At 37.2% G+C, this 18,613-nt stretch overlaps 1 protein-coding gene across 1 annotated transcript in view; it reads right to left on the minus strand.

The window, feature by feature from the left end:
* Positions 1–344: 344 nt before the first annotated feature.
* The window catches only part of SKIV2L2 (superkiller viralicidic activity 2-like 2 (S. cerevisiae)), a gene marked incomplete at both ends in the record, with an annotated part of 39,873 nt that continues 21,604 nt past the window's right edge, over positions 345–18,613 (minus strand). The window contains 6 exons of the mRNA XM_008936867.1: positions 345–533; positions 866–976; positions 2,105–2,233; positions 6,344–6,412; positions 6,707–6,879; positions 9,238–9,388. Of these exons, the coding sequence (XP_008935115.1) occupies positions 345–533; positions 866–976; positions 2,105–2,233; positions 6,344–6,412; positions 6,707–6,879; positions 9,238–9,388 (822 nt within the window). The remainder of the gene's footprint in view (positions 534–865; positions 977–2,104; positions 2,234–6,343; positions 6,413–6,706; positions 6,880–9,237; positions 9,389–18,613) is intronic.

The raw sequence follows: 18,613 nt of genomic DNA on the forward strand, positions 1-18,613 counted from the left end.
TACGCTGTATTGTCCTACACCTACCCAGCACAGAACGCTCTGCTGACACCTCTGTAGCCTCCTCATCTCTGATGACTTTTTCTGAAAAGTTTTATTTTCACATGTACTTCTCATCTGTATCCACCAAGGGCATACTGCCAACTCAGCAATTTTTTAAGGCAATTGAATGATTTTACTGATTTATAAAGGATTTTTTGGTCTAATTTAAAAAGTATTATTTGTGTGTGTTAATCTAAACCCCATTATTTAGGCTTTGCAAATTAAAAGAGAAGCAAGTAAGAAGAGGATTATTGCTGTGTCTCTCTTCACCTAAATACAGATACAGTGTGCTGTTCTTTTTTTACCTGTGCTTTTTTTTCACAAAGTTTGTATATGGTTTCCAAGTTGGGATCATTGTGAAGAGGGTGTGAATACATCCTGTGCTCAAAGGCCTCTACTTTTTGGATTACTTTTTTCAGTCCTTGATCTTTGATGCCCATGTCATCAATAGGGTCTAGTAATGGTACTCCATCAGGAAATCGCTTCTGTACTTCCTAAAAGGAAAAAAAAAATGTGGTTTTTTTTTTTAAAGATTAGTAACAGTAAAATAAACTATACTTTTACAAAACAGCTGGCACAACTACAGGGGTACAGAATGGAGTGGTGTAAGTTTATTACACACTGTTACAGCAGTTTTCACTATCAGTTTATAATTACTGTTGACAAGGAGAAACAACTGACGCACGTCGTGGCTTCCAACCCCATTTAAGAATAAGGCTGAAGACGTGACTAAGTGTTGGATGAATTTCTTCAGAAAACGTTGTCTTGTGTTCAAGAATACCCCAAGTGTCAGAGCAGTGAGCTTACACAGCCCAATAGAACTTACTTGTATCGATTTTAACACACTCTGCCTGTTGTCAATAGGCCTCAGGTCTTTTGGTATGTAAAGTCGGACACTGCTGATAGCTGAGAGAAGATGAACCAGAACAGGAACAACCTATCAAAGACAGTGTAGTAACTGATAAATCAGTAAAAAATACATTTATTACTACTGTTCCAAAGCAGAGCTTTACAAAGCAAAAGGAAAACTGAGCACACAAGGACACGGTACTGGGTTACAGAGTATCAGGAAGCAAGAAAATGTGAGTAACAGGTGAAGTATTAATAAAAAAGAAAAATAAGTTTGTCCAAACGGCAAAATTCTGTATTCGGTTAAATCTAGAGAGAGGCTACAAATGGGAAAAAATAAGAGGTAAGTTAATAGAAAAACTGATTTTATCTATTAGAATACCTCTGATTAACCAAACCAGACAAATTATTATCATATACTTAAATACATATATATAGTTAATATATATGGTAATTATATAGGAATAGGAACGCTAGCAACAGAGATACAATACTGTATCTCAAGCTTTAAATACACTGTGAAAAAAAATGTGCAGACCAAATAGAAAACATTCCCTGGTCTGAAAATTGTAATTGTTTGCCTTGATATAGGGTTTCAAATGGAAGATTTAAAATAATGCAAACACTTGCACTAAAAATTTCCATTTAATATGAGAATGAGGTAGCCTCGGAAAGCTAGAGGTTTAAAAAAAGAGAAATAAATGAAGTAATTCTGTCCCAAGAGACAGAAGGTATTGCTAACAAAATGATCTGCCAAACAGCATCACTAAAATGTATGACTCAAGAATTCTAAAAATTCTTATTAAATTCTCAAATCTAGCAGAACAAATGCATATTACCCACAAAATCCTGCAGAATTAACTGAGGGAAAAAAATTCTTATAGATGCTTACATTATAAAATCTGCAGATAAACATGTAGGTAATTTTAATAACTTTAATTACTGCAATTGCCTTTCATCCACTGATTTGACTGGAGAACATGGTAGTAACCAAGTTTCAAAGCGCTTCTTTTATGGTAACAAATTCACAGAAGTATTGTGTTTGCAGTTGAAGGTTTCCTCTTTGGTGAAATCAGCAATTGTCTAAGAAAGCAGAGTTAAGTACACAGCTCCTTTCTGTTCCTTGACGCATCTTTTCCCACAGCTTGCAGATGCTTCAGAAATAGCATTTTTGAGAAGATTTACAAGAAATATTGAGAACAAACATGTAACAAACCTGCATCTCTCCTTTCTCATCAGGTCTGGCTGGCTTTGCAGCCTCAGTAGCAGAATTTTTCAAACTCTCTTTGCTGCAGTGCAGTAGCACTTCAACTACATACAATGGGTCCAGTTCACCAGAATTTGGCTGTTGAGGGCACAGAAAAAAGACGTCCGTAACCATTATTTTAAAATACCAGAGAAATGGAAAAGCATTATTTTATTTAACATTAAAGGCCTGAAATGAGTTACTACTCTTCACAGAGCCATCAGCTCAGTGATGATGTATATTCTAAATGCTACTTAATTGGTATTAAACTAGTATTAATTGAAAGATCCCATCTAGAAAAATACGCTTCAAAAAACTACCCCTTCCCATCCTCCTCCCTTGCCCATGCAGCCTAAAGTCTATTTCTAGCTTTAGGTACTTCTGCCCTTACTTCTAGACACAGCTCTTTCAAAGTAATCCAACATTTTTTGCAAGTGTAATGCTAAATACTTGCATCATGTTAGCAGTACTCAACTCTTTAAAAAAAAAACAAGATTTGGGGTATCTGTCATTTGCAGGTTTGCAAGTTCAAGTTTTTCCCCACAATAAAGTCCACAGAAAAAAATCTTTCACACATAACATCTTCTATCTCCAGCAAATAGGAAGCTGCATCATGCAGGCCACTACACCCCAAACCGCAGGCATATCTGACAATAATTTAAAGAACACTGACCTGCAGATATGGTGGTTAAAGACTATTCTTCACAAAGCCATAACCTTTCTTATACACTGCTTTAAAAAACCCTGCTGTTAGTTATGTGGCTGGATCAATACGCACTCAGGTTGCTCCAACACACTCCTACTATAAGCAAATATTTTTATGACTTTGAGTAGAACTCAGTTACAGGCCTAACACTGAAGGCAGATACCACCTTCTAAAATGCTGTGTGCAAGCTTCTCTGCTTCCAAACACAAGAGAGGGAAAAAACCAACAGGCTTTGCAAAATTCCATGTTTACTCAGCTCAGGTTTACTGGACAATATTTTTCATTAAAGTTTACAACATACTATTTTCTTTCACTGCATGCAAGCAGGGTGGAGCCAGCTAACATTCTAAGAGATTCTCAGAAGTACTATGAGAAACTGCCATAGTAAACTGAACACAGAAACAGGGTTGTGCTGTTCCACAAGATATACAATTTCTTTAAGAAATGCCATTACTTGCTGGGGAACAAACTGTTCCTCTGAATTGTACCCTACATTTGCAAGAGCACTCACAGCAATGCACAAGGACCCGTACCACTGCTGTTTTTTGAATTAGAATTTTATGATGATATCAACATATACCAAGTCAGCATCCAGCCAAAGCCACAGGAAGCACAATGGTGACTTGAATAAAGAAAGGACAAAACTCATAGTTGCACATATACTTTACAGAACTGGAGATGTCTAGAAAATTTAGAGGAAAAACATATTTCTATCAATTAACTGTACTGTGAACCTATAATAAAGTAGGAGTACAAATGTCCCTAACATTTGCTGTTAAGTATTACACTCCAGAAGTGTATGTACATGAATGGCTTTCAGACAATGCTGACCAGATGTGACTTAATCTAGAATTGCTTTTTGAATGTGTAGTTTCCTCCAGCGGGTTTCCTACAACGTTTTAGGTACTAAAACCTTGAATGGGAACAGCCTATTTTCATATGCAAGAGTAAAAGGAGACTAGAATACTATGTAAAAATTCTTAAGTCACAAACATCTCTGCCCACATTCAAGTTTGAATGATCCTTTCATGCTGCATCAATTAACATGCTTCAAGGATAAAATTCTGCTCTTTTTGGCAGAATATTGTATCATTATGTGTACTGGAAGGATTTTAGATTTGCCCTGGAACAGCTAGTACTTCATGTGCCTGGAAATAAGACAGCTGATCTTATGTGTAAATCAAGAAATATAGCACAGATAACAAATTCAGATTCTCAGATTAATAACATCAGACTTACTGAAAATTCAATGACCATGACACAGCACTAAAAACAATGTCTATGTAGTAAACATAACAAATAAGTGTGAACAAATAAGTACATTAATTTAATGTATGAGGATTATAATCAGCTACATAAAGAAGACCAGATGGTAGCATCTCAAATTCTAGTATCAGTACATGTTAACAGACAAAAATTAGATGTCTGGAATGAGGAATAAGATGATAATATGGATTATAAACAGCATAACAATAAAACTAGCATACTGCTGGCAAAATCTGGTGGAAATAAATTTCTTACTCAAAAATAGTTGGCGTTTTTTATTAATTTTAAAGCAAACAGCTCCTTTGCTGCTCACTATACTGCACAATATATAGCAAGCACCACTGCTTGAACTAAATTCTTCTGCCTACTGTAATTCAGAATAAAGTGCCATTTGCATTCACAATTTCATGGAACACTGCATCATGAAATTATGTTGGAAGAACATAACTGACAATGACTCATGGTTTTGCTTTCACATTGCAATAAACAAATGAAATTAGTCAGTGAAATAGACATACTGTATCTCTAGATGTCTATTTAAATTAAACGTATTCCTCAACAGAAAAAGGACTTAATTAGAAACTATGAAACAGTGATGAAGTACTTATGACTAAAGAATAACTAGTTATATAGACTGAAATCAACATCATTTCTAAAACCAAATCCAAAGAATTGCCACAGCTTAGAAGTGGATGAAGGTTTAAAGACATAACAGTTATATATTTAATTATACTACTACATTAAAGAGTAACTGAGAAATGCATCTGTATCCCAGGACAAAAATGCATTGGACAGACACATTAAAATATGTAAATAACAGCTTCTTTAAGTTCTTTGTTGTGCCTCTTTCCATACTAATTTTAAAAGTTACGTAGTTTTCAGTCTGTTCCATAATTTTCAGCACCTATTGTAATTCTTTCCAAAGAACTCAGAAGGAAAAATTCAACCCAGCTGCTAGAAAGACTTATTGAAAAAAGTGCTGCTAGAGCCAGAGCCATCTCCTGCAGGACAGACTGCAATTTCAAGGCTTATGTTCAAACCTAAAAGCTACTACCTGAGACAAGTCAGATGGGGAAGGCAAATATACATGTGGGTACAGTACGACACAGATAGAAGAAATGCCTCCACTGACACAGAAGCTGGCAATTTCAAACAGAGGCTGGGGTCAGGGGAAAATCTGTTTCACTGCTCATGTGGCTCTATGAATAAAGCAGTCTAGAAGCAAGTTCAAACAATAGCAGTACAGGCCAGTCTTCCAAATTGAAATAAATGTGCATTTCAAAAGGAAGATGGAAAATCAAAACAAAATCTCTTTTAATAAGTTCTTTATGCACACATTTATCTCATTTCCTATTTAATGAATATATATTAGAGAAGCACCAAAAGGTGCCACAATGCACAGGCGGGACCAGAACCTGACAAAGACAACTTCTCTTTTAGACCTAGTAATTAATGCTAATGCTCTCCTGCCAAAATTACAGCAAAAATGCCACCACAGAAAAATACACTTTAAAGTGTAATTTAGCCAGCAGAGCATCCTGTCAAAACATTTCTGAAAGGGAGACCAAAACATCATCTCTGGGGTTATATGGAGACTGACTATAAAAGTAGATTTTGGAAGGAAAAACAAATCTGTCTTCTAGTGTATCACCACCCTCTGTATTTTCTTCCACATTTCCCCAAATCCATTTCCATTGTTTTGCTCTCTTTCTATTTTAACTTCCCAACCCTCAACATTACAGCAATGTCCCAGAGGACAAGCAATCCCATGCTTCATATACTGGCTTAGGACCTAAGACAGCAGTTTAAGATAACCTTCTCCACAGAGCCAAATCTCAGTCTCCCTTCAACTACTATAGATTTTCTGAGAGTAGATAACATGCTCATGAATGGTTCAGCATTGTGCTGGTGGGGAACTCCAAGAAAGAAACTAAATAGGTTGAAAAGTTTGCGGTGCCAAGTGCACTTTTGAACTACTTATCCCAGACACAAGCAAGAATTTCCTTCATAAATATGCCAAAAGTTAAAAAACAAGCATGGGACTTAAGGTTTGCCCCACTTTCCCTATTTTTTTCCTACAAAATTTCACTTCAGGAAGACCTGAGGTTTTTGTACATTTGGGGTGAAAGGAAAATTTTTTGCTTTTAAAAACTACAAGGAAAGTAAGCGATTTATCTTATTTTCAGAGAAAAGCAGTAAGGTATTTATGTCTCTGATGGAGAGAATGTATCTTTTACCTTAACATTCGATTTCTTAGAGAAATTAACAACCACTCCCCACCCAAAGTCATCACCTTCATTCTTCACCTGAAAAAGATTACAACACATTACAACATACCCCAGGTATAATCATATCCTAGCAAGCACATCTTTTTGTATTTCTCATATTTAACAGCAGTCATAGACTATTATTCATCATGAAAACAGTATTTCTTTTAAATCATTAGTGAATGTTTAACAAATGTAACAGAAGTCAAAATCATTGCTTAGTGCGATGCATATAAGTGTTCAAGATGGTTAAACTGGCAGACACAAATGAACCCTGCGAAGGTAACAGACAAGTGGAGATTTGAAGTAAATACAAAACAAACACCAAATTACCTTAACCAGTCTTCCTGGCTGCAGAAAGGGCAAGCAATACTTTGGTTTGTGAATATATTCTTCAATGTCTTTAGCCAGTTTTGCAAGCTGCTGTCGGATTTTGTAGTATATGACCACATTTTCTTCATTGGGAATTGCTATTTTGTTGTATTGTCCTTCTAAATTATTCACTCCTATAATAAAAAGTAAAATCTCACGGAAATTAATAACTTCACAGATTTTGAAATCAATGTCTCACTTTGAGATCTACATAACTAGTATTTTGTCACCATTTTTGGGATTAATTTTCTATTTACAATAATCCATTCCCTGGAAAGCTAGGAATCTATAAGTGTGTCCATTAAATCTTATGTACAGGAAATTAAATATTAATACTAAATTTTTTTTTTTTTTAATAATCAAGCTTGAGGAAATGGAGAAGGCTAGAGCCCAGTTGTCCAGGAATCACTGATTTAGGAGGGTATTCACTGCCTACCACAGCTCTTCTACCTCCTATGAAATTAAGGTTGCTCAAAGACATCCTCTAACAAGATGTCTTCCAGAAAGAGGAAAGTTGTTAGAAGATATTTTTCCTGACCTGTTTTATGTTCTGATTCCATCAGATGGAAATTAGTATCTTCTATTTTCTTCCTCCAACATTCTCACACCTTGTTTAGGCAAGGCAATTTTTATTTTAAGTGACATCCTTTATTCTCTCACACCAGTAATACCACTGGTAAACATAACAAAGGATACACTGTAAACATTTCTTTTTCCTGTACCAACTCACCATCTTGCATGCTATTTGAGTGCACATGGGTGACTCAGAATTCCCACTTCAATGGGACTTCAGAGACTGCTCAGGGAATTGCTCCCTATTTTTAGTTGGCAACTTCTTATAGAAAAAGCTAGCAATCCACATCCATGGCTTAATTTCCTCCCTGGTCTGAACAACCACCTCTTTCCTTTGTCATTTTAATTGCAGCTGAAGCAATTACAAAATTCTAACACCCTGTATGGTGCCAAAAAAAGAAAAGTCCAGGAAATACAAAAAATCATAGAATCCTTTAGGTTGGAAGGGAACTTCAAGATCATCAAGTCCAACCATTGAGCCAATAGGGCTCTAAAGTCCTCTGTTAAAACAGATCAGAATCTGTCAGGGTTGGAAGGGACCACAAGGATCACCCAGTTCCAACCCCTCTGCCATGAGCAGGGACACCTCCCACTAGATCAGGCTGCCCAGAGCCTCATCCAGCCTGGCCTTAAAGACCCCCAGGGATGGGGCCTCAACCACCTCCCTGGGCAACCCATTCCAGGGTCTCACCACTCTCATGGGGAAGAACTTCTTCCTCATGTCCAGCCTGAATCTGCCCACTGCCAGCTTTGCCCCATTCCCCCTAGTCCTATTGTTACTCGATATCCTAAAAAGTCCCTCCCCAGCTTTCTTGTAGGACCCCCTAAGATACTGGAAGACCACAATAAGGTCACCTCGGAGCCTTCTCTTCTCCAGACTGAACAGCCCCAACTCTCTCAGTCTGTCCTCGTAGGAGAGCTGCTCCAGCCCTCGGATCATTCTGGTGGCCCTTCTCTGGACACGCTCCAGCAGGTCCACATCCCTCTTGTAATGTTCTACTGCTCCTTTTTTCTCTATTTAAATAGCAATGTTGGAAACCCAGAACGAAGATCCAGGCATGTCTACTGGAAGAGGGAGGTTCTCAGGAAACACATACTCCATTTGAGTACTACTGTCTTAAATACTGCACCAGCAAACTAACAGAAACTGCAAAGGCAATCGAAAGCACCCCACCCTGCGTGTTTCAGTTACACGCACACGTTCACTGTCTCTCTTAATATTCATATAAAAAATTAACAGATGAACAGGTCATTCATCAGTGGCAAAGGAAGTATTTACCCTCTCGTCTTCTTAATGTTAAGTTCTGGGTTAAGTAAGTTTTGAAAGAGGCCTCACTCTCAAGCACTGGCTGAGATCTTTGGAAACTGACTCTGGCTCATGAAAACATACTATTTAAAGATCACAGCTCAAAATTTAGTTACTCAGTGGAGTGCAAATAATGTCTCACTCCTCTCTGAATGTCACTTTGTATTTTAATGAAACACTTTTTCCTACACTACTCAGAATGCAGTGTGCCCGAGTTCCTGTTTGAGACGGTAATGAAACATTATCTTTCTTTCAGCTAAGTTTGCATATCAAAAAGGATTTTTTTAGTCTGTATCAACCCACAAGAATTTAAAAATTATTTTTCCTTCTTCCTGTCCTACATTTTATCAATGTGACAACCGCTCATTTGACTTGGAGAGGAGAACTCTCTTCACAGACTGACAGTGCATATCACTATAGACCCCAGGAATCTGAGCAATTACTATTCCTGAACCTGTAATATAACAGCAAAAGCAGTGGCAACTGCTGGCAGGGAAGACAAGAACTGCACAGGTATAAACTCTTAGAAGCATACTGTAGTGTAACTAGTCAATCTCACAGTGCAGCATCTTTTATATTGAGTGTCTTGAGTACAACACACAGTAATACTTACTTTCTACTATATCTGGAATAGTTCTGTAATGTTGAAATTGATAGAAGGATTTCTCTAACATGTATTCAGGGTTAATTTCTTCCACTCGAAGCAAGTTCAGTACCATGTTGTATGTCAGGTGGAATGCACTGTTCAAAGGATCAGCTGAACCCTGAAAAAGATCCAAGAATACTCTCCAGTTAAAAAAAAAAAAAAAAAAAGAATTGCCACAGGTAAGAACATATCAAATAAATCATGATGCAGTATTTTATAAGAGGAGCTGCTCTAGTGGTTAGTACATCTTGTCTTGAATTAGATTACTTGTCTCATCAAATCCTAAGCAATTTCATTATGCTGAAAACGTAGCAGTGTATGTTTCACCCTATTACAGATCAGATCTGTATGAAATGTTCAGACGAAAAAAACGTAGACGTTTCTTATAGTCAATTATTTGAATTCCATTATTTTAACTTTTAGAACAATCATAATTTCACTTTTTAAAGGAATCCATTATTTTAACACTCTGGAAAAACTTGTCCGCACATCTTTTTCTCTTAAGACAAACCGCCTGTGTCGGTGTCTTGGGAAGCCTGTTCAAAAATACATAGTCTACAATTCCTTTAACTTAAGTAATGTCTCACAAAATTAATTTATTTTGCAGGTTGCCTAAAGAGGTTGTGGATTCCCCACCTGTGGACATACACAAAAGCTACCTGGACATAGTCCTAGGCAGCCTGCTCTACCCTGCTCTAGCAGGGGATTTGGACAAGGTGACCTCCAGAAGTCTCTTACAACCTCAAACACCCTGGGATTCTGTGAAGTTTGATTTTTTCCTTTTCTTTACAAAGTAGTGCATTTACAGGTATTTTGAATAATCTAAGAAGAAAGGATGCTGGGGGGAAGTATTGTGGGGAAATATCACATCACTACTTTCTTTCCCCATTCTTTTTTTCTAGAAACAACTACTACTGTCCGCTATCATAAAGTGTACAAGACTAGACAGATCCACCTTGGCCTGATTCATTCTGGCTGTTATGTTCTTAACCCAGGAGGAAGACCTCATCATTATAAGAAAAGCAAACATTTCACTGATATACATTAAAACAACCAGCTATTCAAAGAACACACAGTACGGTTAAACAGTGTCCAAGGAAGACCTAGGATACCTCACTACTGACTCTCCAAGCAAAGGGCAAACTTTTGAGAAACTGTCTCTAACTGAAGTGTTACCAAAGAAGGCCATCTTCATAAACCAAACAAGAGGTCACTGCAACCAGATGACAAGAGACAAAACTTAAACATGAAATTGCCCAACTGTGGTGTGTAACTTTTCCTGTAAAGCAGTACTCATATCAAAGGAACAGGTGCCTGATGTTTCTTCATCAATGATCCAAAGAAAATCCAGGAGTTAGGAAGCAGAAAATGGCAATTTCTGTGCAACAAAAGGATTGGAAACCAAAAGCAACAGACAGCTCGACAGAATAGAGCAGAACAGCATGAACAGACTTTTTATAAAACCAAGTTAGAGCTCACAAATCTCTCAGAGCTCTCTGAAGGTGTTAACAACTACCTGGATTATTCCATCTCCTTGATTCCTGAAAAGCTTGTGACAAAACACTCCTTACCCCCACTAAACTAACGTAAGTAGTCATTAAGGAATTTAAAAAACCCAAACTCTTATCAATTACTAAACAGGAAAAAAAAAAAAGTGTAATTTGGTATTTTTTCCAAATGAAACGCCTCGAAGAGACCTGGACTTTTGAGAAATCTAGAAAAAGGCATAGGCAGAAAAATAGTAAGATCTGCTAAATATACCATTAGATCACTGAAGATACCAGCAACTGAAGATATCAGCAACCCAGAGTTGCAAGATAAGGAATACAATCGCAAACAACCCTTTAATTTGAAAGTATATTTTAAGATGAAGTGCAACAGTTTGCAAATTTAGTATTTACCGCTCATTGACGAAAAAGCGTCCTTACTAAACCAATGTTGTCATGTCACCATGGCCTATGAGAAAATTCAGTTATAATTAGACATTCTAAATCAGTAACAACTAAAACAGAAAACAAGAAAATAAGGATGTTTCAAGACATTTTTCATGTACCTATACAATGGCTGAAAGTTCAAAATATTCTACTAAAGGTTTTACAAGCTCAGAGAGGGCTGTCTCTGGGAAATGTGCTCCTCTGCACTTCCTTTTAAGCTTAAGATTTGCTTTACCTGATCCAAATGATACCAGTTCCTCTTGCAACTCATTCCTTTGCCTTTTGCTGTGGAGTAGGGTATCTAGCAGAGATACTACCTCATCATACATAACAAAAAAAGAGTATAGGCTATTAAAAAAAACAACTTCTGATTACTTTATATATACAAATGCTAACATTCAGATCATGTGGCCTTCTAGACGAAGCTGAGTCTAATGGATTTTAAATGACATTATCACAATATAAAGATTTTTATTTTAATTGTAGAGTCAGGAATTCTGATACTACATCGATTCATGCACTAATGTCAGACTTCATAGAGGACATTCTGAAGTTTAGACTCCTGCACATGTAGGAGATGTAAGAATACTGTGATCACATTTGCTTTACAGGAGATAGAGAGCCTTATGGATTACCTTACAAACGGCAGATTCCTACTCACTGCGTGATACTTCATCTCAGAAAAAAAAAACAGCTGTTACAGAGAAGCCTTCAATGTATGTTTGCACCAAGAAAGTGCCAACATGTATACATGTAAAACAAGTTTAAGCTAAAAGATACAGCCTGTTTTGCTCTCCACAGCCAGAGATTCGTGTTCTAGCTGACATCCATAAGTAGACCATATATACACACACAGATTTTCACCTCAAGTAATTCACCACAGAACAGAAATACCTCCTAAATTAGGTAACAAAATGTGTATTTAAAACACTGTCAAGTCCTGAAATTACCACAAATGGGTTTCAATAAGTACACTACCAACAGCTGAGCTGCAGTATGTGGAGCTGCTCAAGTTTCTGCAGATGCCTCTGGTCTGATACACCGAAGATGAGAGAACTTCTGTTGGTGCAATAACCAGCATGTAACACAATTTTTTCCTAGACCTGATAAAACAATTATGTAACCAAGCTATCTTCTATTTTTTTAAATACATCTGTTATTCTAGGAAAGAGAAATTGCCACTCCCTAAAAAAGCTTGCTTCTCGGCAACAGAGAATGCCATTTAAAGAATGGCATTCACTAAAGCACAGCAATTATGTCAGTGTCAGCTAACAGTGGGTCAGATTCTTTCCTACAGCAATGTCCACTGCCGTAGTCAGGCATCAACTAAAGCAGCTGGAACACACCCACTTGCTGGCTACAGCCACCGGTGTATTTACAGACCAGTGGAGATCTGGCAAAATGCCACTGTGAATGCTACCACCACCCCTGACAAGGTTACATAGCTTCAAGGCATAACTTAGCTGTGAGTTTGTGAGATTATCAACCATTTGAAAGAATAAAACCTTACGTGTCACACTCTCACTTAATTGCTATTACAAAGTGAGAAAAGAAAACCAAACCATGAAATTTACACAACTATAACGTACACACAGAATATGCCAAAAGAAAAAAAAAAAAAATCCTGCAGACTCACTTTAAAGGCTTCTTAAAAATCAGCACAGTTCAACTGTGAAGGAGCGATTTAAAAACAAACTAAAAACCCCAGCTATTTCAAAGATTATATGAAGCAGACTTATTTGAAAGGCAGCATTTTTTCCAGCTGCTGATGTGGCAATTTTTATTTTAAACATATGAGCAGCATTTTACAATTTGAAAATAAGGTCATTCTATTAAGACAGAGCAGCTAAAATACGAATCCTGTTTGGCAAAATTTTGAATTGTTCCTGTTCCTCCATCTCATAAACACATCCTTCTCCAAGTTTCAGAAATTCCTTTTTTCTCAGTATTGTTCTCTAAGCAGTACTACCTTTGAAACCAAGAGTTCTGAGAAGTTTATTTTTTCTGAAAATTTGAGCTGTTACTTATCCAAAACAAACTTAGCTATAGAAGCTTTACTGTATGACAACAACACAGCCAGTGAATTCTGCAGCATGCATTAGTCTCTCCTGACTACCTCAGGCTACCAACACTCTTGACTGAAAGGCACCAGTCACCTGGATGCCTCTGTTTCACAAACCCAGTAGCAACATGTGGATTTTGAAGCTGCATTAGGAAATGCTACAGCAAAATACAGTTGTTTTGTACTAAGTACATATAAAACATGAGCATAGAACTAGCCTTTTCTGGGAAATTACCAAGATTGGCAGGATTACTGAAGAGGCAGAGTGGTTACCTCAAGCCACCTGTCAGAAACATATGGTGATGGGAAGGGAAGAACCGGAAGGGAAAGAAGACGGTATATATTACTGACAGGAAAACAGAAAAGGTGGGCCTTCTTTTCCTAACTGGCTCTTGAGGAGCCCACACAGGATAAAGTGTTCAACAGTTTTGGTTGCTGCTGAAGTACAGTAAGAGACAAATCAGTTAAACTTACATTTTGTTCATGATAGTTCACTGCTGTTGCAATGCCAGTTTCTCCTCAAGCCCTGTGCCACAAGCTTCCAGGTTAATTACTTTTCTTTCTTACTTTCTTAAAACTATTGTGAAGTATGCACACAACAGTTAGCTCACACTCTACCACAGATCCTCCCATCACAATTTATCAGCCTTCCTTTTGACAAGCTAGGCAATCATTTGCCTCAAGTTCTCTCACTCTCTCAGGAAGCCTCTCCCTTGTCTCCAGAGAAAAGACCCATATTAGCGACTGGAAGAATCATGAACCAACAACTCATGCAGAAGATCAGGTAAAAGCCTAACTGCTCAGAGCTGCAACGCTGATGAGAAAGACTTCCTTGAACAGGCACTAAGAAGTCACCCTAAAACACATGCTGTGTCCATGACTTATTGTTGTTGTTGAACTACCATCCCCTTTCTGCAAGTAGTCCCTCTCCTCACCCCTCCAGAGAAGGCAGCCTCCCCACACCAAATCTTCAACAGACAGTAGCAACAGATTTATTTCAGAGTATTTTTTTAAAAAACAGAATGATTTTACAAGTTTTTTTAATCCTTCAGGATGAGAAGTGCCTGGATACATGAGAACAGCCTGGACATAACAGCTCAAGTTCTCAGAAATTAATGACCTACTTTTTGTACTTGTAACTACTTCGCTTTTTTTTAGAAATTTTAAGCCAACTTTCCAGCAGCACCCTTTCAAGTTTTCCAAGATTTGGGTTGCAAAAAATGACTGATTTAAGCTGACAATGTTAAAAATCAAGAACACGACCCTAAACAATTCACTACAAAAGTAATTTAGTCAATAACTATCTGAAAATAACAGCTGCTATACACTGTGTCATTTATGTGAAAACTGTTGCAGAATGGAGTCTCTTAACACAATCATATGATCCAACAGGACATTAATCATTTACTAGTCCTGTCATTGCTTACCCATATAAACTAGAAAGATATAAAGATTGGGGAGGAGGGAGTGTCTGGAGCTGACCTTCACAGTTAAAGACTTGCAAGCCTTGTCCCAGCAGAGATGTGTCAGCTATCATTGCTGCATTAGGTACATAATGTTGAGCAAGACGTACAATGGGTAGGAGCTACCCTCTCTGTTCTCTCTTTTAGGGGGAGAAAAATATTTACATTTTCAGAACTGTTCCCATGCAGAGAAACAAACAAGTTTTGCACATATTTTCTTGCTCTCCAGCCTCTCACAGAAAACATGCACAATGCTTTCACAGGAAACGTAAGATGGTAAATGCTGTCCAAAACTGACTCACAGGGACATCACCAGCTAATAATGATGAAAGAGGCAACTTCCAAAGTAACAATAAAGTATCTTTCATAATGAAACAAATACGATAAACTACAGCATATATTATACATCATTTGGTCCCAGACAATTTAATTTCCTTATCAGTGTTTCCAGAAATAAACTGAATGAATGAGTTTCCAAAAAGGAAACAAAGAACCGTTTCATAAAAAAGGGCAAAGAACAGAACACATTGGAGATATTCAAAAGGTCTCTGATTTTTTTCCTCATAAAGGGGAAACGAATACACAATAACTGCCTGTGGTAGTTGCCACTTCAAATTTCTATTAAAAAATCCTCATAAAAAAGCAAGTGACCACCTGATAAAACTGTAAGACACAGGCATACTTTTAGTGAAATATTAATTAACAGCACACCTTTTTCCCCGTGTATCAATGATATTGTTACCATAAGAATAAGCAGGTCTCTCTCAGAAATATCAAGCTTGTGTAGTTATACTGATACCAGGATTATCCTGAGCTACTACAAAATCAATAACAACAGCTTCTGCACAGTTATTTTTAATGGACAACAGTGAACAGCTATTTTAAGCAGAAATTTATCACCAATCTGGCTCACTGCTTTGCAACAAAAACCAGTTGCACCAACACAAATAGAACCCACTAGTGGGTGGCAAAAGAGTGCTTTAGGAGACTGCTGATGAAAATGCCTCAGGCTTGGGTTCCACAAATGCTCCAGTTCTAATAAGAAACTTGAAAGGAAAAAAACATCTCAATTTCTCTCTCATGCAACTACTACCATCCAAAGCTAATTCTGAAATTTTTCAGTCATTTACCCTGTCTAATACAGTAGTTCCTACCACCACAACTATCCTTAGTTTTACTTCAGGTTGGTAACTCCAAGTTCAGTTCTTCCCCTAAAGACTTTTGTCTTCTTTCTGTGCTGAAGACAGAGGAATACACAAAAAACTCTACACACTTGTATTGAGGCATCTCAATTTAACAAAGCAGCATTTAAACTCTCAAGCAGATGTTTAAAACCACAAATATTATATACACACAAATACCACACTTAAATTTAAAAATCTGCCCTCCCCAAAACAGCATCATGGGTTTGCTACACAAATTACTCTGCAATGGCAAATGGATTGTGGGGGGAAAGGTAATTTAACATGTGTTCAACACCATACTATGCAATGATTTTTTTCAATCTGAGCCGGCCTGGTAATACTAACTCTGTATCATACATATAAGAGAATAATTTTGCTCCTCCGAAGTTGTATGAACTCAAAGAAAGCCAAAATGGAAAAAAACTAATGGTATCTGTAACTGCACGCTGCAGCTAGCTGAGATCCTCAGCACTCATTGGTTTTGTATGTGCTACTACAGGCATCAGGTCAGCAATGACAATTTACAATTTCAGTAAATATGCAGTATGTTTTTTAACTTAAAGGAAATGTGTGCCCTAGCCATGACTATATCATTCCACAAAAAGTTAATGTAAAAATAAAGGAGCTGCCTTCTGTTCATATCACACTTTTTAAGAATAACAAGGTAATGAAATCTAGCTTAATCAGTTAAAATGCATTTACATTTGTAGTTACGGGTTTACCGAATCACAGAATGTTAGGGGTTGGAAGGGACCTCTGGAGATCTGAAGGAAAAGAAAATTACCCAAAAATCTGTCAGTTGGAGGGGAAATACCTTCCACAGACTGACCTAAAAAAACTTCAAGTGAACTTGCAGTATTAACAAGCAGCAACCACAATTAATAAATAAGCTCAGTCCTATTGGCTCTGGAAAAGGCTGAAGTGTATTTTAAGCTTGACTAACTATTTCACACACTGCCTGATGCACCTCATTTCCCACATTTTGGTTGCTAAGATCAGGAAGAACAACTATTGTCTGGCTTGAATAAACATCTACAAAACTGTGACTGTTCACAATGGCATTTGAGTATCTGTTTCCCTTAAAACTGAGTCATTTTCTCCATGTTTTCACACTAAAGCCTTATTGAATTTAAGCAGATTTTAAATAAAGCTTAGAAGCTGAGTACCTTCTTGAACTGCAGTCTGGAAAATTTCTGCAGTGTATGCTTTGTAAGAACAAGAGAAGTTTGGCAGTTTGCAATAAAAACAAAACTTCCACAGTAAAATTATTTTCACTTGAACTTTGATACAGTATCCAAGATGGGGTTTTTTGAGGTTCTCATCTATATCACAACTTTATTCTGTCCTCAAAACATTAGTGACAAGCTCTTTTGCAACAGCTTTTCCAACAAGTACCAACCTCCAGATAAAGTCTATTTCTCTCCAAACTAGACTCTGGTAAATTTTCAAATCTTGAAACTTGGTTTTTCGTTGGTTTATTTTTGGTGGTTTTTGTGTTTGTTTTTTGTTTGTTTGCTTGTTTGTTTTGCATGTGTGTGTTTTTTTTTTTTGTTTTTTTTTTTTTTCTCCCTATACAAGCAAGCTTTAAATGAAATGAAAATACAATAGTGTAATTAAGCTGGCCTGTTAATCTGATGTTTGCAGAGGGACTGAGTGCTGATGAAACACAGTCTCAACAGAAGTTTCGCCTGCTGTCTTCTGCATAGTCCCAAACAAGGTTTAATAGAAAGCTCTCACAAGTTATGAGAAAATCAACTAAAACACCAGTTCACTTCTCTAAAAAACACCTTTAAAGCATGTCAGGAACAGTAAATGGAAAGTCTGCACACAGTCCAGTACTACAGATTCTGTGGAGACTTTAAAAGTGTAGTAAGCCATATCATTCCATACGAATTTAGTACAGGCCACCATATTTTGCACAAGAAAGTACTACTCATGGACATCGTTTCAGGACATCCTCTTGCCAAAGAAGCTTGTGCTTTAAGTCTGCAGAACAGTGTGCTAAACAACTGCTGTGCTCTAGCCCACATCTGATCCAGCTTCCTGACAGAGGTTATCAGCAGCTCCTTTCTCCTTGCCTTCTGTGGCTGCCATGCAGAGGTAACCTCTACTTCTGTACTTCACACAGTCCTAAGTATTTAATTTGCAAAAAGGATCTCTAGTGGTGCTCTACTCCTGTGCTTCTTGCCTCACGGTATGGTAAAAATTTAGTAGAGTTTTTAAGAGCGAAATGGAAATCAATGTAACAGAAGAAATCTTAAAATCTCCCATTCACTGGTGCAGTCTTCTGTTTATTAGTCAAAGAAGATCATATGGACAGAACCACACCAGTAATTTCCAGAGTATTAGGCTAATATGCATGGGTATTTTAAAGAGTATCAAAGACTAACAACAGATTTGGACTGTTGGAAATTTACCTAACAGTAACAAGAAAAAATCGCTCCAAAACCCAACCACTCAAACAGAATCTGTCATTTTACATTAGGTAATTTTATGAATTTTACTATTTTTCAACCCAATTCAAGAGCATACACACCTGTACTTATTTCAAAACACAGAAAGACCAATAGAGGAGCAGACCCATACATAGCCTACCAGTCAATACAAGACCAAAAAAGGAGCAAGCAGCCTCACAGTCAAAGATTAAGTGAATTAGTTCTGCATAAAAGTGTTTCTTTCCTACCCATTAACCAACATTTT

This window comes from Merops nubicus, unplaced genomic scaffold, assembly GCF_000691845.1.
Source record: "Merops nubicus isolate BGI_N331 unplaced genomic scaffold, ASM69184v1 scaffold1393, whole genome shotgun sequence".
Lineage (NCBI taxonomy): Eukaryota > Metazoa > Chordata > Aves > Coraciiformes > Meropidae > Merops > Merops nubicus.